The sequence below is a fragment of the Sciurus carolinensis genome, chromosome 2 (genome assembly GCF_902686445.1).
Source record: "Sciurus carolinensis chromosome 2, mSciCar1.2, whole genome shotgun sequence".
NCBI classification, from domain to species: Eukaryota; Metazoa; Chordata; class Mammalia; order Rodentia; family Sciuridae; genus Sciurus; species Sciurus carolinensis.
Window position 1 is genome coordinate 174,579,266 of NC_062214.1, and position 22,962 is coordinate 174,602,227.

The 22,962-nt window shown below is 51.6% G+C and overlaps 1 protein-coding gene across 2 annotated transcripts in view; it reads left to right on the forward strand.

Annotated features, from left to right (window-relative positions):
* Esrrb (estrogen related receptor beta) overlaps window positions 1–4,663 on the forward strand; it is a 161,612-nt gene extending 156,949 nt beyond the window's left edge. For both annotated transcript variants that reach the window (XM_047540216.1, XM_047540215.1), the window contains exon 7: window positions 1,662–4,663. In XM_047540216.1, the coding sequence (XP_047396172.1) occupies window positions 1,662–1,906 (245 nt within the window). In that variant the 3' untranslated portion in view covers window positions 1,907–4,663. The remainder of the gene's footprint in view (window positions 1–1,661) is intronic.
* The last annotated feature ends 18,299 nt before the right edge of the window (window positions 4,664–22,962 follow it).

Consider the following 22,962-nt stretch of genomic DNA (forward strand, 5'->3'; position numbering starts at 1 on the left):
ACTTAGCATCTAAGGCCAGGCAGAAGAGCAAAGCACTTTAGAGACAGGCCGTGGCCCCAGAGCTCAGCCCCTCGGGAGCCTGCGGTCCGTCGTTCACCCCACATCCCGGCCATCTCCAGGGCTCCCTGACAGCGAAAAAAATTCATGGCCATTGATTTTGTAATTAACAGTTTATCAATGCCATCGATACAGACTTGCTGATGGATTGTGGAGAAATTAATCTTGCAATGTTATTTTATTTCATTTTTGGTCGAAGACACCTGCCAATTTTGGCCTCCTGGGGGAAGGAGGGGAGGGTGACAGGATGAGGAGGGGAGTCCAGGCGGCCAGGGACCAGCCACCTTTCGATTTACATTGTATGTGGCTGTATAGGAACAGAGAGCCACGTTCCACCTCCCAGTTGGCAAAGGAGTCCTTGCTGCCTTGGTAACTGCAGAAGAATGTGGAGGAGACTCGGGTATGGCCCCAGGATTGCCCAGCCCTGCAAGAACACTCACCCCCAGACCCAGGGCCCCCTATAATGATAATAATAGCTAAATACTAGGTGCGGACTAAGTACCTGGTGATGTGCTGTTCCTGTAACCCTACCACCAGCTTATAAGTCTGCATGCCTATTTGTTCTGTACAGATAAGGAAACAATCTCAGAGAGGCTAAGCAACTTGGTCAAAGTGACACAGCATCTGAGACTCTAAAGCCCTTTCTGTCATTTTACTACTCCCAACACAGAAAGAGACTGGACCCTGGAGGACACAGGCAGAGTATAGACCCAGAGGGTTGGGAGTCATCAGGATCAACCTTGGGCACTGCAGTTTAGGATCATGAAGCCCAGAGTCATCGAGGAAGGTCAAAAGAAGTCGGGTTATCTTTCCCCAGTGAGTGGCTTCCAGGAGATTCCCTGTGCCTCCTTTGACTCACACGTTAGTCTAGTGTCAGCAGCACCTCCCTGCTTTACTGAGATTTAGGTGAATTTCATTCAAACCCTCAATCTGAGGACTAAGTTCAAAGTCCTTTTTTTTTTTTCTCATGTGAGGTGCTTGGTGCAGAGTGCACGGCGTCACACATGCCGGACAAGCGCTCTGCCTCTGAGCCACCCCAGCTCCCCCAACACTGCACCCCAGGTGCCAGCACAGGGCGCCTGACCCACTAGCCCTTCATCTGTGTCTGCATTGTGCGACTGGAACCCTGCGGGTCATGACTGCCCTGCAGACCAGAGGAACTGGCGGCAGCAGCGTGGTGAGGCTGACCGGGACAGTGATGGTGACGGTGGTGCCAGTGGCCACCTGCTCCCTGGGCACACGCTTGTGACCCTGTTGTCACCCTGCGGCTGGGTGACTCCTTTGACCCTTTAAGGTAGGTCTGGCCGTTACCCCCTTTCACAGATCAGGAAAATGAGGCACCGAGAAATTAAAGTCACGCAGCTGGCGGGTGAGGGAGCAGGATTCTACACCCGGCACCTCCAGGACAGGACGGCTGGGCCCAGGCTCAGCCCCTGTGGCGTCCGTGTGGCTGCCTCTTGGTGGCCCCTTCCTTAGATGCAGATCTCTCACGGGGTCTGAGCCCCCCACGCCCTCTGTGGCCTCGGGCCTCTCCACGCCCGTCCGCCAGCCTCCGGAGCTGGCCCGATGGACAGGGGCCGCTCACGCCCGCCTTGTGCCCGCAGATTCCATGTACATCGAGGACCTGGAGGCCGTGCAGAAGCTGCAGGACCTGCTGCACGAGGCGCTGCAGGACTACGAGCTGAGCCAGCGCCACGAGGAGCCGCGGAGGACGGGCAAGCTGCTGCTGACGCTGCCCCTGCTGCGGCAGACGGCTGCCAAGGCCGTGCAGCACTTCTACAGCGTCAAACTGCAGGGCAAGGTGCCCATGCACAAACTCTTCCTGGAGATGCTGGAGGCCAAGGTCTGACGGCCGCCCTGGACGGACAAATGGACGGACCGACCTGGAGCGCTCCGCGGCCGCCAGCCTCGGCCCTGACCCCTGTATCATGGCTCTAAGGCGAGCCGGCGAAGGGGCGTCCGCCTCCTGGCCGTGTGTGCAGACTCCTGGGTGCAGTGGGTGGGGGGAAGGGCGTGGGGCTCATCTGTCACCCGCTTTTTCTTCGGTATGTTTTTCCTTCTCATGGGCAGCGCTGAGGCCTGGGCCAGGGCGGACTCCCCTTGGGACTGGAGGCCACCAGAGGAAGTGGCCACTTTCCCCACTAGACTACCAGGAAGCAGCCGGGGCATTTTCCGACCCTCCTCGGCTCGGGGCCCCGGTAGGCAGTGCTCAGGGCAGGGGCCACCTGGAGGGCGGGTCCCTGGGTCAGCGGCATCTTCTGGAGGCCCTGCCTGTGCTGAGGCCCTCGGAGTCCCCTCACGAGACTCCGCACCTCCCACAGTCCAGATGGCTGCCCCCTCCTCCTCCTTCTCAGTCCCAGGCACACCCAGCTGGCGGCCCAGGTGCACCCCATTTCCTGGGTGCCCCACCTCGGTGCCTCCCACCTGCCTGCCACCCATCTCCCTCCTCTCCTTTCCCAGGAGGCCCCTCCCCTACCTCGAGCTCACTCCACGTGACTTCAGCCAGCACCAGTGACACCAGGACCCGTGGACAGGGCGTGCTGGCTCGGGGAAGAGCAGGGGCCTCCCCGATTCCCTCCTCCTCCTCCCTCAGAGCAGGTTCAGACCCGAGGGAAGTCCCCATCCCAGAGGGTGGGGGCTCCCGCCCAAGGCTGGCAGTTGTGAGGAGGTCAGGGCAGGATGGGGAAAGACCCCAGCAAACTTTTGCCCAGAACAGGAAGAGTCTGCAGCAGAGAGCAGGTGCAGCCCTGGAGATGGGCTTCAGGGGACCCAGCCTGCCAGGCCCTGCCTGGCTCCCAGGGCAGTAGATCCCGGGGTAACCGTCCTGTGCGTCCCACAGGGTCAGGTGCATACGGGTCACCGAGGAAGCACGGCGGTAGCTGTCCTGGCCAGCTCTGGCAGGGTCCTCAGAGTGTCTTGCTGCTGCACAGGGGACCCACCAGCACACTTTGCCAAGGACTTTCCCAGTTCTAGCTGAGCATTCTGTGTCCCAGGAAGTTCCTCAGTCCCAGGCACACGGGCCCCCCACTGTCCACTCAAGTGACATCCTTGAACTCCTCACTTTGCATCTGACACCAGGTGCTTCTTCCAAGCTTTTCCATCAGAAGCAGTTGCTATTTCTGGGGACACCAGGTGGACCTGGTGTGACCCCCCACCCCAGAAACTGCTGGGCCTGAGCTGTATTGGGACTTAACTGAGGTCATCAGACAGGAGAGCTGGCTAAGCCCAGCAGCTGCAGAGCGTCTCTGGTCCCTCTGCACAGGGATACTAAGGATTCCAGGAGGCCCGCCTTTTCTTTTGGCCTGTGGGGAATCTGAAGTCCTAAGTTGCTGGATGAGCTGAACTTGACGGTTCATGTCCTGACCTCATGTCGCCATCCGTGGGTGGGTGGGTGTGCGTGCGTGGCCACTGCAGTCACCTCTTTGGCATTAAGGAACCCAGGCTGAACACCAAGCCTTTCATGACTTAGGGCCGAGCACCAAGCCCTGACTCGGAGGCTCCTCAGCGAGGGCACTTGGGTGTGTTCTCTGCGACTGCCCAGCCCCACTGCTGCCTGCCAGAGGAGGGGTGCAGCAGGCAGCATCTCACCCCGCACCAGGCTGTCTGCACTGTGGCCCCTGTCCGAGTCCCAGGGGCTTGCGCACTGGCATTTGGTCCACCTTTTCTGGGGGATTGCGGCTTGTCACTCGGCCCCTGCTTTGGAGCAGGTGCGTGGTCTCCACGGGCACCTTCGCCTGCATCTGGTTCTTCCGCAGGTGCCCTGAGCTAGACCTTCCCAGCAGAGGGGGCTCAGGCCTGAGGCGGGAGCTGCCGTCACAGGAAATGCCCCTGTAACCGTGGGAACTCCACCCCACGGGAAAGCCCTGGCATGGCCTTGTGGGGAGGGCCCTGGACATCCAGAGAAGGGCAGAGGCCAACTTCTTAGGAGCCCACCCAGACCGTGGGGCCTCCACTTGGTGAGAGCAGGGACAGCGAGGAGAGTTCAGGAGACCCTGTGCCCCCAAACCACAGAATCCAAGTTTGCCCCCAAATCTGCCGTTTCTAGAAAATCTGTAAAAAGGAAACCACCCCCTCAGTTGTACGCTCATGATACAGGTCATTTGAAACCAACCAAGAAATAAAACATGAAAATCCAACCGCAGAAAAGGTGGTGCTGGCTGGGTTTTGTTTGGTTTCCTTGTCCCTGTCCTTTCTGAAGGTTCCAGGTGGCACGCGGGAACTTGAGGGTATCTCCCGATTTTTGCTACATAAACGTCACTGATTTCCCAGGCTGCAGTTGGAGGACCGGGGCCCGAGGCTCTAGAGAGCAGGGCCTCCAAGGAATGACCTGCCCCCACCCTGCGGGCCAGGGAGGCGTGGGGGTGATAAAGACCACGCAAGGGCCCAGAGCCTGTGCCCACAGGGCAGCACCAAAGAAAAGCACCATGTGGAAAGATTGCTTTATTTTCTAATGATGATGATACGGCTGGAATGGCTTCTTGAGATGTATATATTTTTTAAATGGCAGTCCCTCATTGCCACATGGCCCCTGTACATATCTCCACCCCTGTCTATGTTCTCCCAAAGACCTCCATGTAAACCACATGCCCTGGGATTCTTCACCCTGGTCCCGTGTATCTGGAATCTAATAAACAAGGAAATCCCTGCTGGAGAGTCTCTTCACCCGTTCTCTTTTCAGTTTGGCAGTTCTCTGGACAAAACTGCTGCCAGGTGTCCGCCTGATGCAGGAAAAGTCATCCGGGAGCCACCTCAGGCTCTGAGGTCTCAGGATGGGGGGTGGGGGCGGGGGTCACCTGGATCAATCTCCAGCACCACCATCGATCAATCTTCCAACCAATCAATCAAGCAGTGATCAGCAGCAAAACTCAGAGAGTACAACTTGAGAAGTCTGAAGCCGATCTGAGACGCCCTCCTGCTTTATATGAGGTGCGTCTTGTTTTCATGAGTCCAGAGAAATGGGACGTTAAGATACACACAAATAACAGCAAGTGTAAGTACAAAAGGTCTTTAATGATTAAATAGTTCAATTGGATCAAAGTTTCTGTTGGAACCCAATGAAGCATAAGCCCTTTTAAAAAAAAATAGGCACAAAGCACACATGGACTCTTCAGATTTTGAGTGTGACGCTTGGTGGCACAGCCTGCCTGCTGGTCCAGGACATGCTCAAGATGAAAGGGAAGCAGAAAGGACCCAAAGAGATCGAAGAGGACTGTGTCAGGATGTCTTTTGTTGAAAGTAAAAGACACGTGTTTATACTGGCTTACGGAGATTTATTGCCTGGGATATAGCTCTATGAAATCCAGAACTGAATGTGGGGTCCGCAGAGGAAGACTGGAAATCTGAACTAACTGCTCCCTACCTGCCCCGAATCTTAGCTGTGCACACTGTGGTTTCATAGAACCAGACGTGTCCTCCAGGGACCCACCTTGGGCTCAAAGACTAGCAGTTGTTTTAAGTCTCATTGCAGCAAACGCCCTGACAGGCAAATCCTCTGGAACCCAGGTCCGCTCTCTCCCCTTCACTGGCGTTAGGTTGGGAGTTCACAGTTTAGCGGGGAAGACACATAGAACCAGTGGTTGAAGCGGGTCTCACAGAGACTCCACAACACACGGGAGAAGGAACGGGCAACCCAACTTGGCTTGTAGTGGCTGGGATGATGGGCATTTGTTGTCCAGGGACATCAGCCTTGGAGAAGCAGGTCAAGGCTGGGAGCTGAAGGAGTCGGGGGAGCCTGGCGAGGCTGGGGAAGTGTATTTCAGGAAGAGAGAGAGAGAGAGACACGTTCCAGGCTTGCTCGGGAAATCTCGGTTGGTTGGTGGCTGAGAGTGCGGAAAAAGAGAAGACTGGACATTGGAGGGGACAGATCATGCTGAACTTCGTCAACCTTGTTGAGGATGTTGCTCCACAATGGGCAGAACAAGGGGAAACCCTGCGGGGTTCTCAGCAGGGGCTGACATGCTGAGATTGGCCAGGACTGGGGTGCACCTGAGCTTTGGGTCCAGACTGGTACAGACTCAGGAGTCCCAATGTCCCGACCTGCACAATGCAGCTGACTGCACGGGGCACAGGTGCTTCTGAGCAGCACTAGAGGGATGCTTGCTGTATCCCGCCACCTCACGCGGCACCTGGCATGCCTCACCAGGAGCCTCCCTTCCTTGGGAGACGAAGACCCAGTGAGGCTAACCTACTTGCTTATGGTTACAGAGATCAGATTTGAATCCAGATCGCCATGAGTTCAACTTGAGTCTTTTTTCTTAATCTCCACGCCATGTGTCTGGTTAGTCCTCTACCGGGGTCAGGTGCACAGCATTGTCTCAGTGAACGTCCCCGCCTTCCCATCCTCCTCCCACCGCGAGGCAGTATGTGACTCACAGGAGCCCCTCCAGCCACAGCCACAGGTCTGCTCTTATTCCTTGCCAGGGTCAGCTCAGGACCTTCCCATCAGGGCAGGAAGGGACATGAACACGCCTTTGCTGGAGGCTTTCCAGGTGCCTCGCGGCTTCTGTGTGCCAGGGTCATGGGGCCACTGGAGGAGGGATGTCCTCTCATGAGTCCACTCGGTGGCTAAGTGACTTCGCCCAGAGTCACACCCCATGTAAGTAACTGAGCTACAATGCTGCTGCTGACCTTCAGACCACAGGACCTGGAACCAAATCCAGGGATTTCCAAACTTGTTCCTTCCTGTCTTTGGAGAAAAAAAAAAAATATATTCAGCCTAATTTTATGGGTCAATATTATGTGACATTTTTATCCTCAGTCTAAAGATCTCCTGGAGTAAAGCTTAGATTCATCTAGAGGAAGCCTCCACTGTATGATATCGGAGATCAGAGCTCAGACAGAAACGGTCCCCAGCTCCAGACAAAGCCCAGAGGACAACAGTGGCTTGTGCCTGGAAAAGTGCAGATGGACAGGGCTGGTCACAGGTGTCTTGCAGTGGGGAGGACAGCAGCATGGGGTAAGAAGAAGGGCTGGGGGATCCCGGCCAGGACGCGTCCTCTTTGTCCTATGTCCCAGGCAACCTCCTGCTCCACACTGAGGTCATTGCGATGGGGTGGGTGTGGGGGCTAACGAGAGGAGAGGGACCCAGGACAGTCGTGGAATGTGCTGCCCAAAGAAAGCGAAATTGACTCAGAGGAAACGTTCTTGGAAGGAGACAAAGCTCCCCCGGCTTCCTCTGGAAATTGCTTTGTTTAATATGCAAAGTGCAGATGTGTTTAGATGACATCTCGGCATCCATCACCCTATGCAAATGCCGACCCTGGGGAAGAGCAGCCCCTGTAAGTCACTCGATCCCCTAATCGGGGGTATGTGGGTGATGGCGGGCCAGGGAAACAGCTCAGGGGTGGGTGGACGTTTGCCACACGGGAGGTTTGATAAGCTGGCCCCAGGTCCACAAGGTGCCCAGCTGCGGGGGCCTCTGGTTCCCGTACCACCCCCACAGGCTGGCTGCTTGGATACAGGCAGCAGCTGCTGCTAGAGGCCTTGGAAGGACAGAGCTCCAAACCAGGTGCTGCTGGACTCAGGGACAGGGACTCTGGAGAAGTGCACAGAGGCTCCTTTCCCGGACCCTCCATCCCAGGACACATGGTGAAGTGGGTGCCTCGCTGGGTTGGGACGGGCTCCTACACCCAAGTCTGCCATCTGACATCTGGGTCCATCCCCAAGCCCCCGAAGGCCTCCGGTGACAAAACCACAACATCCGGGGAACATTTCCACATAGAAAACCAGATTCTAGTCAGTTCTGAACTTCAGATAAATGATGAATAATTTTTTAGTATAAGTATATCCCAAATATTGTATAGGATTATTTGTTGTTCGTGTGAAATTCAGATGTAACCGGGTGTCCCGTATTATTATTTGCTTAATATGGCGACCCAGTGACTGGGTTAATCCTCCTCCCTTTTCACACGGATTTAACGGGGGGATCATGGGTCAAGTCTCTGCCTTTGGGGCCGCAGATAGCAACCCCGCCCTCCTCCTGTGGCCCAGCAGGACTGGAGCCCCGCTCTCAGGCACTCTTGGGTCCCCACTCTGAGCTCTCAGGGTGTTCCCTGGTGGCTTCCTGGGTGTCTTCCAGACTGGGTTCAGGAGCCTGTGACAACCTGACTTGGTCATCTTTTCAGGCAAGTCTCCCAGAAGCTCTGTCTTAGGTAATTTTAGGCGCTTCGTGGTGACAGTGTCTTTAAATGCAACGGCACATGTTCACATAACAAACGCTCCAACAACAAAAAAGAGAACACAGACCTACAATTTTCTAGAACTTGACTGGAAAATGCCACTAAGGGCTAGGCGCTGAGCGGGTAGGTGAGCAGAAGCTCTGCTGCAGCAGAGGGTGAGGGGTGGTGGCGGCGGAAGAAGAGGAAAACCAGTCACCCTCTGCCTGGGTTGTAAGTCCGCTTTCTCCTCAAAGACCAGAAACCACCTAGAACCCTAGAGTGACTCCCCTGGCTGCCCAGGGCTTTGTCTGTACCCTGTGGGGCTGTGGAGTTGGGACCTGGCAGAAAACACGCTGAAGGACAGGAGGTGTCAGTGGAGAGGGGTTAACGTGCACTGAGCACTGATAACGACAATCAAGACGCGTGCCGGTCCCAAGAATCGGTGAGTGCAGGTCTTTGAATTTTCGGGTGACCTGTAGAAGCTCCTCGGAAGCTCTGGGCAGCCATCGCGGAGAACAAGCCAGATGCTTCCGATGCCCCACGCACGGACCTGGAGCCGCCTTCCGGGGCCAGCAGCAGGCTGGGTGCAGCTCTGAGACCTGAGGAAGCAGCAGCGGTTACTTACATGGAGATGGCAACGTCCCCAAGCAATTCTGAGCTGAGGGTAGAAATCCGGACACTCCGTTCTTCTGGAAGATGGGCAACTTCGTGTGTCAAAACACGCAAAGGCGAGTGCAGACGGCGTGCGGAGGGGCTTGCTTGCTGGTGTGCCCTGGCTTTTCTGCTCTGGGTCCTGCCTTTGCAGCACCGTACATACACTGCATGTAGTTCTCTGTGAATCCAGCAGCTAGTCCAGGGCAGCAGAGGTCCCCAGATTCCAGCCGACCTTTTGACCTATGATCCCTTCTTTCCAAGTCTGTGGTCCTAGCACCTGTTCCTTGATACTGGCCATGTTGATTGCTCCCAACACAAGGTCCATTTCTCCCTGAGGGCCAAGGAGGGAGAGGCAGAGCCTGATCACATGTGGCTGTGGCTCCTGGTGACCTCTCAAGAACAGCGCAGGTGGCCAGGGCAACCATGGGATTGCCCTCTGAAGGTCCCACTGGTGACCACCTCAGCCCCTCCTCCACTCCCCCAGCCCACTCCAGTTCACCACAGCAGCCCCCTCAGTCTCATGCCCGGCTCTGGATCCTACCTCTAAGATTCCAACTCTGGAAAGTTCCACAGGCAGTAAAGATATGTCTAGGAAATGAATAGGTAGTGAATGTCTCTTCTTCCCACCTCCTGGCCAGGCCAGCTGCAGGGCCACCTGCTCGTTTCTACAGGTCCCCTGGGAGGTGGATGCTGAGGCTGCGTTAGGAATCAAGAGGGGGGTACAGTGAACTCTATAGCAACCCCCCCAATTCCTGTCTACCCAGAGTCTCATAAAGTGACCTTATTTGGAAATGGGCCTTTGCAGATTAGCTAAAGACCTCAAGATGAAATCATCCTCGAATTAGAGTGGCCCTAAATTCAGTGATGATGTCCTCAGAAGAAGAGGAGGTGGCACAGAGAGGCACAGAGGAGGGGGCAGAGCCCGGAGCGGAGCGTCTCCCAGCCAAGCAACTTCAGGAGGACCGGCAGCGGCCGGGGGGAAGCTCGCGGCGGCTCTCCTGCCGAGCCTGCAGGAAGAGCCAACCTTGGCATCTCCTTGACTTTGGACCTCTGGCTCCAGAACCAGGAAAGAGAATGGAGTTCGGCTGTGTGAAGCTGCTCAGTTGGTGGCCTTTTGTCACAGCAGCCTATGAGGATAAGAGGGGTCCTCGCGGCTGGCTCCGCCCTCCTCTTTTCGTCAGGGGTCCACCTCCTACCTCGCTTTCCTCACCACAATAAGACTCTTGGGCTCCTGACTCTATCCCAGTCTCTGGTTCCTGGACAATCTCAGTGACAGCGTCTTGGCCACCATGATACCGAGCACTGGAGCAGAGACTGTCCAGTAGGGCGGTCCCACACTGGGGAGGCCCCTGATGCTCAGTCATTGACCAGGGCTGCCCTAGAAAGGCAGGGCCTTCACTCAGACTCAGTGGTGGGCCCCAAAGGTGCTGCGGCCGGGGACTGTCAGCTGACCACTCCTCGGAGCCACGTAGCAGATCCTCTCTCGGAGGAAGATCCGGTGGCATCCCTCCATGCCAGCACCAGTTGGCTGCCTGTCCCCTTTTGGCGACTCCCCCTAGCTTCCCCACTATCAAACAGTTCAGTGACTTCCCACTGGCACCCTGGATTTCCAGTGGGGTGGGCGCTGTGTCGAAGGCCTCGTGCAGTCCCCCACCCAGGAGAACTTCTCGTTCCCGCCGATCAGCACCCCAGGGACACGAGGTTTCTGATGCTCACTCCTTAGGAAGGATGGGCTGCCTTTCTGCTCTCACGTGGCTAAACCAGAGGACAGTAACAAGACATGTGGTCCCTGGTCTCCGGGGGCTTCCAAACCAGTTGGGCAAGACAAAAAAGAAGGAGGGAAGGAGGAGGAAGAAGAGGAGGAAGAACAAGGGAGGAAAAAGAAAGAAACAGTTAATGAAGTAATTGCAAGTATAAATGGAGGAAGAAATAGAGGAGCTGAAGTAGAGAATCATGGGAGATGGGGAGGGGCCTACTTCAGGGGGAAGTTTGGGGAAAGGTCAATCTGAAGAGATGACATCGAAACCAAGATCTGAAAGGTAAGAAAATGCAAGGACCAGTGGCAGGATGTTCTCAGCAGAGGAAAGAGCATGTGCAAAGGCCCTGAGGTGGGACTGAATCTGAGCAGGTCTCTGATGTTTGACAGGGCTCTATGATCTCAGGAGCTGTCAGTGGGTATTTCAACTTGCAGTCATCTTGACGTCCCAAACCCACCCTCCCTCAGCGGGTGACCTCCCCTCCTGACTCACAGATGGAGCATGCAGTTTCCTTTTATTGCAGCGCCCCCCACCCCAGACACACACTGATTTCTGCCTTCATCTGTTCTTGAAGTCCATGTGTCTGCCTTCCCTGCACAGCCGGTCCTGCCCCTGACTTGGCCCGCCTTGAAATTCCTTTGGGGACTTTGCTCTGTGATATTGTCCTCTCTTGTGCTTCAACCTTGACCATTACCCAGGCGGCCTCCTCTTCCTTCAGAGCATCTCAGACACAGCAGCTGCGGCTTCCTCTCTTTCTTTCTCTCTCAGCTCTTTCCAAAGACATTTGATGTCTTCTTGTCCCCTGCCCCATGCACTCCTCATCCAGGCCTTCTGTCCCGCCACCCTCCGCCCCTACTCTTCCAGAGGCCTCCGTGTTGCTCCTCCCTCCCTCCCTCTCTCCCTCCCCTCCCTTTCTCCCTCCCCCTCCCTCTCTCTCCCTCTCCCTCCTTCTCTCTCCCTCCTTCTGTCTCTTCCCCTCCCCTCCCTCCCTCCTCCTCCCTCTCTCTCCCTCCTCCTGTCTCCCCACTCTCACTCCCCTCCCTCTCCCTCTTCCTCCCCGTCTACCCCCCTCTTACTCCCCTCCCTCTCTCCCTCCCCCTCCCTCTCTCCCTCCCCCTCCCTCTCTCTTCCTCCCCTCCCTCCCTCCCTCCTTCCCTCTCCCTTCTGCCCCGAGGGCAGGGCTGTATGACTGAGGCTCCTCCACCCAGAGTCAGGCGCTGAACTTCTGCGGGGGACTGACAACTTCTGCATTTGAGCTGTCTCTAGTCGGGACACCCCTTGGGCTTGGGACACCGAGGTGGGACGTTCCTCTCAGGTGAAGGCGAGGTTGCCGCTCAGCGGCCGGGGAGTGGGCGGCCCGGGAGAGGGTGATGGATGGTGCCAGCGCGGGAACAAAACCAGACATCCTTCATGCTGTCAGGGCGACGGGCCAGCACTGCGGGCGGCAGCAGGCAGAGCCTGGCCTTGGGGCGCGGAGGCTCTGTCCCCTTCTGCTCTGAGTCAGCAGCCCGGCTCGCCTTCCCTGGGGTGGCGTCTGGAGCGCTCGCTGGCCTGTGCCTGGGGTCGGTGGGCGGGGGCGTCCACCGGAGCGGCTGTCCTCACCGCCCCGCGGCATCCGCGGCCCCAACTTGGACGTCTCAGTTCCCGCATCTGCCACCCACATCCGCTCAGTTCCCTCATCTCATGCCCATTCCCAAATCCCAAAGAGGAGCCCGCCGTCCGGTCTCCCCTTTCCAAAGTCAGCTCACTGGCCAGGCAACGGATGAGGGTCAGGAGCCCATCCTGCGTGCACCGGCGGTAGGATGGGATAGGCCACGTGACACGGGTCCGTCCCTTCCAAAAAGCATGCCTGGGCCGCCGCTCCGCTCAGGTTCCTATTAAGAAAGGACTGGAGAGTGGGAGGGTCCAGGGGAGGAGACCCCGGGGAGCCAGGGCAGAGGAGTCCACTGTCGGCAGCAGTCGGGGAACCCTGGGCTTTGCCAAGTGCGGTGGCCCCTCCTGCCCGCGCGGGCCAGTTGAGTGGGCCTCGTGGTTCTGGACATCGCCATGGTAGGAGCAGGCCCGCAGACGGCCGTCCAGCTAGCGAGCCCGCCGGCTGGGCAGTCCAGGCGCGGGAGGGCAATGCAGGGAGAGGAGGCGAAAGAACGAGGCCCGGGCTCCTCTTCCTGGACCCGGCCCCAGCATCACCGCCTCGGCGCTCTCGGTCCCCGGTCCCCATGGCAATCTAGGACACATCCTCTTGTACGGAGCAGGGGGTCTGGGATCAGACGGATCTGGCAGGTCTAAGCTCCCGGAGACTCGGTTTTCCCCAAGTCAGGTGAGACTCTTCATGCCTCCCCCAGAAGACTGCCACTAGGCTAGGAGTGCCTAGCGCATAGTAGGTACTTAACTGGAGGCAAACTCAATGTTTATTCTTATGCAAATTATTTCTTAACCTAGATCTGAAAAAATGGTTTCACTGGGTGTAAGTTGATAACTATTTTACTCTGCAATGGGAGATAATATCACTTCCATTACTATTGCTCACAAGCGGTCCATCACCCAACGCTGTAAGTGATCTTTCTTCTCTCGCTATTTTTTTTTAAAGTCTCTTTTTCTTGGATGTTCTGCAATTTTGCTTTGCTGTGATAGTTATGAATATCCTTTGATTATATTTGGGGTCCATTGGACATCCAGGACATGAAGAGTGGTGTCTTTCAACAACCCTGGGGACTCCTCCAGGGTCATCTCTTCAACCCCTTCCCCTCCCATCCTCATGAGCTCATCCTGGGACACGGGCTGGCCCATCTTAGACTGACCCCCTCTGCTCTCATGCCCTTTAACATCATTTTATCTTGCCCTTGTCTTTGTCTCTTTGAGCTACACTCTGGAAAAGATTTGAATCTATCTTTCATATCTCTAGGATTTTTCTCTTCAGTTGTGTTTAATCTTTTGTTTAATCTTCCATCGACGTTTTAAATTTAATTATAATGTTTCCTACTTCTATAAGTTTCATTGGTTTTATTTATAGCTACTTAAATTGTTGATTATACTCCCATGTCCTTGCACTTATTCTAAAACTTACTTCTTTGTAGATATATTTGTGGTAGGCAGAATAATAACTTCCCAAAGATGTTCACCTCCCAATTCCTAGAACCTGGAATATGTTAGGTTACATGATAAAGAAGAATTCAGTTTGCAGATGGAGTTAAAGTTGCTAATCAGCTGATTCTAAAATAAGAAATTATCCTGATTATAGAGTGGGTCCATTTTTACTTTTGGGGAGATAATCAGTCATTTTGCTGCTGCATAACTTTTTAAAAAGACGACTTTGAAGATAATTATAGATTCACATGTGGTTGTAAGAAATAAAATTCCGCTTCCACCCTATCCAGTTTCTCCCAGTCCTCCCATCCTGCAAAACAACAGTACAATATCAAAATCAGGATATTAACAATGACCCAGCCAAGATACAGACCCTTGCACCCCTACAAGACGTCTCAAGCTGTCCTTTGTAGCCATGTCCACTCCCCACCGCTTAAACCCTGGAACCCCTGGCAGCCACCAGCCTCTTCTCCATTTCTATGATTTTGTCCTTTGAAGAAAGTTATAGAAGTGGAATGAAGCAGCATGTAATCTTTCAGGACTGGCTTTTTTCATTAGACATAATTCTCTGGGGATTCATCCAGGTTGTTGGCTGCATTAAGACTCTGTGGGTCTTTTTTGTCTGTTTTGTTTTGTTTTCCTTTTTTTTTTTTTGAGCAGTATGCAGCAGCCTGGATAGACCAGCCTGTTTAACCGGTCACTCTTGAAGGACATCAGGGCATTGTGAATGAATAAATCTACTCCAAATACTAATGTACAGGCTTTTGTGTGAACAGAGACTTTCTTTCCTTCTTTGCAGTAAGTGCCCAGGAGTGCCATGGCTGGCCATAAGGTAAGTGCATCTTCACTATTTTATGATGCTGCCAAACCATTCTCCAGAGTTTCTTCTAGATTCTTCCAGATGTTTCTTAGCATCTTCTCGGGCATTTGGGATTGTCACTAATTTTTATCTCAGCCATTTTGATAGGTGCCTAATTACATCTCATTGTGGGTTTAATTCTCATTTCCCTAATCTTAAGATAATTAAACATCTTATAGTGTGCTCCTTTGCTCTTTGCAAATCCTCACTAGTGAAAACTGTCTTCATCTGTTGTGGCCATTTCTTTCTTTCTTTCTTTCTTCTTCTTCTTCTTCTTTTTTTTTTTTTTTTTTGCAATGCTGGGGATTGAACCCAGGGCCTTGTGCTTGCAAGGCAAGCACTCTACCAACTGAGCTATCTCCCTTCCCTGTTGTGGTCATTTCTGATTGGATTGTTTGTTGTTTTCACTGTGTATATAAGCATTATTTATATATTCTACATTCTAGACTCTAATTCTTTGTCAGATATATTTTGTGATTTCCCCCTCCCCAATGTGTGCTTTTCTCTTTGTTCTCTTAAGTGAGTCTTCCACAGAGCAGAGTTTTAATTTTGATGAAGTCCAATTTATTAGTTTTTTTTTTTTTTTCTTTTATGAATTGAGCTTTTGGTGTCAAGTCTCAGAATCCTTCCTCTAACCCTAGATCCCGAAATTTTTCTCCTATGTATGAGTTAAGAGTTTTACAATTTACATTTAAGTCCATTATCCACTTTGAGGTCTTTTTCCCCCAGTATTGAGGATTGAACCCAAGGCCTTGAAGCTGCTGGGCAAGCACTCTACCACCAACATACCTCCCAGCCTTTTTTAAAAATTTGAGACTAGGTCTCACTAAGTTGCTGAGGCTGGCCTTGAAACTTAGAATCCTCCTGCCTTAGCCTCCGGAGTAACTGGATCACAGGCATGAAACACTGTGCCCAGCTTCCCTTCAGGCAGTTTTGAACTTAGAATTCAACTTTGTTGAAAGCTATCTGGCTATTCAAATTATTTCATAATGGACGAGTTTTAATTTGTGTTTTTTGAGGGATGGGTTCATTTCACATCTCATAAAGTTGTCAGATTTATGTGTTCACAGTTGTATTGGTCAGCTTTTCTAGCACTGTAACAAATGCCTGAGACAATAAACTTATAGAAAGAAAAGGCTTAGTTTGGCTCACAGCTTTGAAGGTTCTAGTCCATGACTGATGGACCCTGTTCTTTTGGGCCTGTGACAAGGCAGCACATCCTGGTGGGAACCTGAGATGAGCAAAACCATTCACTCCATGCATGGCCAAGCAATTAAAGAGGAAGAGGAGGAAAATGGGCTCCCACAATCCCCTTTGAGGTCCCACACTGAATCACCTAAAGATCTCCCATCAGTTTCCAAATCCTAAAAGCTCCACCACCTCCCAGCACTACTGACCCTTTAACACATGGCCTTTGAGGCACTCTGTGCAAACCATAGCAAGAGCTGTCCTTAGTCTTCTCTTATTATGTTTCGAGATTGGCAGAATCTAGAGTGAGATCTCTTATTTAACTCCTGAATTTAATAATTTGCATTTTATTTCATTGTATCTTTGTTATTCTTGCTAGAGGTTTGTCAATTTTACTGATATTTTCAAAGTGCCAGTTTCTTTTTCATTGATTAAAAAATTCTGTATTCAATTTCACAGAATTTTTTTCTTCATTACTTTCTTCCTTTTGCCTGCTATCAGCTTATTTTATTTTTCTATGATCTTGAGGTGTGAGCTTCGATTATTGATTTAAGGCTTTCCTCTTCTCTAATATAAGCACATAATGCTGTAAATTCCCTTCTCAGCACAACTTCAACTACATACCAAAAATTCTAATATGCTGTATTTTCACTCTTATTCAGTTCACTTTTATCCTTTGAGACTTTCCTCTTTGATTCATGGACTATGTAGTAATGTGTTGTTGAATTTCCATGGAGGTGGAGATTTTTCTGTTATCTGTCATTGATTTCTAGTTTGATTCCATTTTAGTCAGACAACACACTCTAAAACTCTCTAAAACTCCTAAATTTGTTAAGATCTGTGGTTCAGGTCAATATTGGTATATGTAAACTTGAAAAGAATGTATATTCTACTTTGTAGGGTTGGCATTTTGATTATATTCTGTTGATTTATGATGGTGAACTACTTTTCTGTTTGGTTATTCTCTCAATTGCTGAGAGATGGGTATCGAAATTTCTAACTATAATTATTGATTTCTCTATTCTTTCCAGTTTTATCAGCTTTAGCTTTACATATTTTACAACTCTATTGTTTAGTGCATACATATTTAGGATTACTATATCATCTTGATGGATTGACCCTTTTATCATTATTTTATATATCTCTTTGTCTCTGGTAATTTTCTTTTCTCTGAAATCTGTCTGATATTAATATAGATACTTCTGCTTTCTTTATATTAGTTTTGAAAGGTTTAGATTTTCCATCTTTTTACTTTTAACCTATCTATACTGCTACATTTAAAGTGAGTTTCTTGTAGATAGCACACAGTTGGGTCATGTTTTCTTATTCACTTATCTAATCTCTGACTTTTAAGTGTTGTCTTTAGGCCATTTACATTTATTTTATTTGTTGATATCTTAAGTGTTAATTTTTGTTTTATGTTAGTTCTGTTTTATTTTTAATGTCTTCCTCTAGGTCAATTGACCATTTTAAATTTTCTTTTAATTCATGTGTAACTTTTTGAATGTATCTCTTTGTATAATTTTGTTAGTGGTTGCTGCAGGTATTACATTATGTAATACACAACTTATCACGGTCTTCTGATTTCATCATTTCACCAGTCCAAGTAAAGTTTAGAAATCATACCCCATTAGATTATTCATTCTCCTCTGTTTATTATATAATTATCTTAAAATATTTCTTCCATGTTCACATAAAGCTACATTAGATAACTATACTTTTTGCTTCAAACACAAAACATTACTTAGAAAAACTCAAGAAGAGAAGGAAAGTCTAATTGTTTCACCTACATTTTTGCTTACTGTATTTTCTTCCTGATGTTCCAAAGTTCCTTCTTCTTATTTTCTTTCTGTTTACAGAACTTCCTTTAGTCATTCTTTTAGGATAGGTCTGATGGCAACACATTATCTCAGCTTTTCCTCATCTTAGAATGTCTTGATTCTGCCCTTCATTCCTGAAGGATATTTTTGCTGAATGTAGGTTGATGTTCTTTCCTCTGAGCCCTTTAACACTATTGGGCCACCTCTTTCAGGCCTCCTGGTTTCTGGTGTTTCATTTGCTGTCATGTTAATTATTTTCAGAAGTTTGACAATATTGTGTATTGATGTGGGTTTAAGTTTGTTCTGTTTAAAATCTGCTCAACTTTTTGAATCTGTATGTTTATATCTTTGCCAAATATGGAAAACTTTCCTCATTCTCCTTCTCTTACAATTCTGATGATACAAATATTAGCACTTTTGTTATCATCCCACAGGACCCTGAAATTTCATTAAAGTCCATTTTCTCTGTTATTCAGAAAGAGTGATTTCTATTGTTCTGTCTTCAAGTTCCAGTGAACTTGAAGTTCTACTTCTGTTCCTTCTATTTTGCTATTAAAGCTCACACATTGAAAAAAGGCTGTTTGTTTTTGCAGTACTTGGGACTGAACGCAAGTGCTCTACCACTGAACTACATCATCAGCCCTTTTAATTTTACTTTGAGACAGAGTCTTGCTAAGTTGCCCAGGCTGGCCTTGAACTTGGGATCATCCTACCTCAGCTTCCTGAGTGTCTGGGCTTACAGGTGTGTGCCATACACCTGGCTGAATTTTTTAAAACTTTGGTTATAGTTGTTTTCAGTTCTAAAATTTTCATGTTGGTCTCTTGAATCTTTTTTTTTAACAAATTAAAAAAAAATTTCTTGTTCTAATTAGTTGTACGTGACAGTGGAATGGTCTCTTTAATCTTGTCTATTACACTGCTGAGACTTTTTATTTCTTAACTGAGATGTTCTGTTTTTTTAAAAAAATCGTTTCAAGTGTGTTTGTTGAATCAGGTTTTTGGTGGTTGTGTTGGGAGCGCTGTCAGCTGATTCTGCTTCCTGTGATCCTGGGGTTGACCCCTGACTATCTTTTTCCATTCAGTTTGAGATCCTTGCATAATTCTTTATTGAAACCTGGATGTAGTGGGTATGTATCGTGGGGCTCTGGGTCTTATTGAAACCTTCTCTTTGGGCTACTGTTTTTCTGACAGGACTCTGGAGGGGTGGACGGGGTGCTGCCTTGTGACTTCCAGCTGGGGTAGAAGGCTCCTCATTACTCTGGGAGGGGAGGGGGCTCTGGGGCCATTCCCTCCACTGACAGGTCTCTGCGGGGCGCGAGACATCCCTGGCTGGAGGGCAGGAGTGTCCCCTCACTGCTCCTCACGTGGCCTCTGCTGACCACAGAGTGAGGGGCTCTGTGACCCACAGGTAGAGATGGAAGTCCCAGGCCCTACATGGCCCTCTCTGGCCCCGCCCTCTTTGCTGCTGATGGCGAGGGCGTGGCTCGCTTTCTTTCTGGGATACTTGGTTAGAGTAGAGACGCTCCAGGGTAAGAGCTTTTTGTCTTGCTAGATTCACCCTTTTCGAATCCTTTGATGAGAGGTGGTAGGGTTTTGCTTGTTTTTGGAATCTGTTCCCACTTGCGTTTTTGGTGGCTGTCTTCTTCTACTTCAAGCATGGGTTGCGCGAGGCCAGAAGAAAGCCCTGAGAAGCCAGCACCAAGGTGCTGCTTGACTGACGTCGCTCGCGGTCTGCCTCCTTCCTTCCACCTTTCGGAGTTGCCTGACGACTGTTTTCCAGGCTTTCTAGTTATATTTAATGGAAGTAATAAGACAAAGCCTGTCTAATCCATTGTCCCCAAAGCAGAAGTCCTACTATGTCACTTTTAGTGTGTGTGAGTTCTCAGGAGCATTCAGATGCAGGCAAAGACAGGCTCAGCTCGCTGCTGAGTGCCCAGTGGTGTGCTGGAACTACAGAGACCTTACCGGACACGGTACCACTCCGGCCTCACGCAGTCACCACGGAGAGTAAAGCCCGGGCGCAGGTGCGTGAGCGCGACCCCTGTTTCACTGCTGCGGTGGAAACAGGCCCAGGTCAGAGAGCCTGCTCTGCTCCACTTGGGGCCTGGCTCCATCCACCCGGTCTCCTCCTCTGTCCCCAGAGAAGGACCTTTCTTGGCGGGTGGGAGTGGGAGCGGATGAGACAGGCTGTCACCCAGGGGTGTGGAGAAGTGCTTCTTAAACTTTAAGGTGCACCGGAGTCCCCTGGGTGTTCTAAGTGCAGGTCCCCGTTCAGGAGGTCTGGCTTGGGGCCCGAGATCCTGCGTTCCTGAAAAGCTCCCAGCTGACGCCCACCAAGCTGCTGGTCTGTGGACCCCACTTTGAGTAGAGAGCAAGCCAGCCTGGCCCCAGGGCGCAGGCACTGTGGAATGAGAGTTCACCCATGCCTTAAAGGCGAAGCAGGCAGGGGGCCTGGCGCTCAGGCAGCCGTCAAGTCCAGAGAGCCAGGCGCCTTCTCTGCCCTCTCCAGCTGCTCTGGGCCCAGGGCCCGGCTGCACATGGCTGCAGGGCGCGTGGGCCTGACAGTGGCACTCACGGGGTTAACGCGCCTGCTCTCACCCGAGATGAATGTTTTGTGTTGAGTCTTTGCTGCTGGGAAGGGAAAGGCGGGGGAGAGAGAAAGCCCCTTCCTTATTATTCTGAGGTGCATTTTAATTTGCACAAGCGACGCGGTGTCTGTGATGGATGGCACAGAGGGAAAAATTACAGCCCAGGAAGCCGGCAAAGGGGGGAAAATAAGAGATCCAGCAAGGATTAAAAACAGCCCAGGTGACGCTGCATCCTGATCAGGGTCGGGAGGGGGGGGCCGGGGAGGGGTGCCCAAGTAGGGCCGGGCGGGGAAGGGCGGATGGGGACAGAGGGCGCGGAGGTCCGATGGGGTCCGGCCTGCAGTGGGCGCAGCCTGAGCCTGGTCTCCCTGCACTGGGCCCGGCTGGTTGCTGGCGCCAGAGCGGAAGGCGCCAGGCTGAGCTGATCCTTGGCGCCCTGGGGGTTTGCAGCAAGTTTGCTCTTCCGGTTCCTTTTCTGCTCTGTCCCTCCCGTCTATGGCACTGCCATCAATCCTGGGTCACTCAGCTTGGAACATTTGGAGGACCCTCCTTCCACCTCCTGCTAACAAAATTCAGGTGGGGCTTCCTCTTTCCTGAGGAGGTCGGGCAACTCAGAGACCACCCGAGAGCACAGTCAGAGCGGCCAGGACTTAGGGTTCCAAAGGAGCTCACTTCCCGATTGCTGGCCAGCAGATCGCTGAAGGTCAGCAGCCCAGGGAGCTACAGGTGTTCGTTCTTTCCTTTGGCTGTTGGTTAGTGGCAGTTTAGAGCGTGGATTCTGGAATCAGATGCACAGATCTGGGTTTGATACTTGACTTTTCTGCTTAAGAGCTGTGTAACCTCAAGCAAGTTACTTAGCTTCTCTGGTGCCTCTGTTTCTTTCATTCTATACATTTTTTTGTGGTGCTGGGGATGGACTGAACCTGGAGCCTTCTGCATGTGAGGCAAGTGCTCCACCACTGAGTCACAGCCCTGTTCCTTTCATCCTAGAACAGAGATAAATTAGTACTCACCTCATGGGGCCATTGAGAAAGTCAAATAAAAAAGTGGGATTCCTGTGCCCTAGAAGAAAGTAGGCCCAGCAAGACTGAGCAGGACTAGAGTTCAGAGGACGGTGACCCAAGCTTTGTAACTGGCTGTCCCCAGTGCAGCTGGGTGGGCTCTGTGCTCATTGTCAAGGCCCTGGGGGAAGGAGAACTGGGGTCACTCTTGAGCCCAAAGCCAGTCTAAACTCTCTCCCCTCCGCTCTGGGCGGATTCCTCTCACAAGATCTTGGTCATTGCCTCCTGCCTGGAGACCCAGCTAAACACTAACAAAGCATGATAGATCCAGACAAGTGTGTCACTAGTGGTTGGATCTCAGTAACGGGGCTGCCACCCTCTAAGCAAAGCTTAGGCAAATCTCAAACGTCTCCATGCAAGACCTGCACCCACAATCTGTGTCTCCCCGCCACCGCTGGTCAAAGAAACAGGGTAGCATTTCATCTCAGCCAGCTGGCCCAATAGTGCAGTAATAATAATAAAAAAAGTGTCTGAGAAAACTCAAGGAACCCTCGCGGGACATTTCTCTTGCAAATAGTTCCGTGTTCCACTCACCCACTCGTTGATAATCCAAACGGCTAATATTTATCGCGTGCTTGCTACGTTCTGGGCCCTGTTTTAAGCATTTTCTGCATGTTTGCTCCTTTACTAGTCATCTGTCTATTACAGAAGGAATCCATGGCACAGGGAGGTTGAGAACCTCGCCCAGGATCACAGAGCAGGAGGCGGCAGTCGGGACTCACCCCAGGTGGTCCGGCCTCAGGGCTGAGCTTTCACAGAACCTCTGCTACTACATGTGTTCGGAGTCACCAGGGCGCCGTGGACTCCCGTGGGCGCAGACGGCAACCGTAGCTTGTTTTTCTGGGGCTCCACCCGTCTGCACTGGATAGCAGTGTGGGGGACTGCCTGGCGCTCCCTGGGGGACAGGTTTAGGGTGGAGCAGGATTCGCTGGTGGGGATGCCCACGGGAGCGGCCGCACCAAGCGGTCCTGTTCTCCAGAACGTGCAGGAGCCTTGCCGTGCGCGTGGACCGCAGGCGAGACCTCCCTGCCTGGCAGGAGCCGCTCCTGTGGGTGCTCAGAGACGCAGGCCAGCCCCGTCCTGCCAGCCCTGGAGTCCTTGCTGTTCAGTGCTCTGTGCAGCTTCTGCACTCAGCACCGGGCGGGGCTTTCCTCCCTTACCTGACAGCAGCTGCCAAGGTGGGGTCTAGACGTGGGGCAGGTTTGAGACCACAGGGCAAGTCTTACAGGCTCTGAGTTCGGGGGCTCAAGTCCCCAAGCGAAGACTTTTTTTTGCTGGTGCTTTTTGTCGCATGTGGGTGACACCAGGGGAAGCTGATTGCCATTAGATAAGCCCACAAGGAGTCTTGCTTTGCTGTGTGTCCTCTCTGAGCCTCTGGTTTGTCTTCTCAGAAGTAGGGATAATCCTTCTCTTTCCTGCCTCGCAGATTATTACGAGATCCAGAGGTTGGTGACAATCACTATTAGCTGCAGACCAATTTCTGTGGGGAACCAGTGTTGGGGACACTCCTCTTCTCAACAGTCTCTTCCCTGGGAACAGCTTCTGTGGAGCCTGAGATTCCACCATTAGTGATGCGCTTGTTTGGATGGATCATCACTCTTTATTAACACCCGTCCTCTGGGATGGATGATAATCATCCATTTTAGCAGGTTATCCCTTAGAGAAATGCTTAATATTTCTAGAATTAAGACCACCTCGATGAGAGGTGGATGAGATAAATGGATATTCAGTTCAGAAA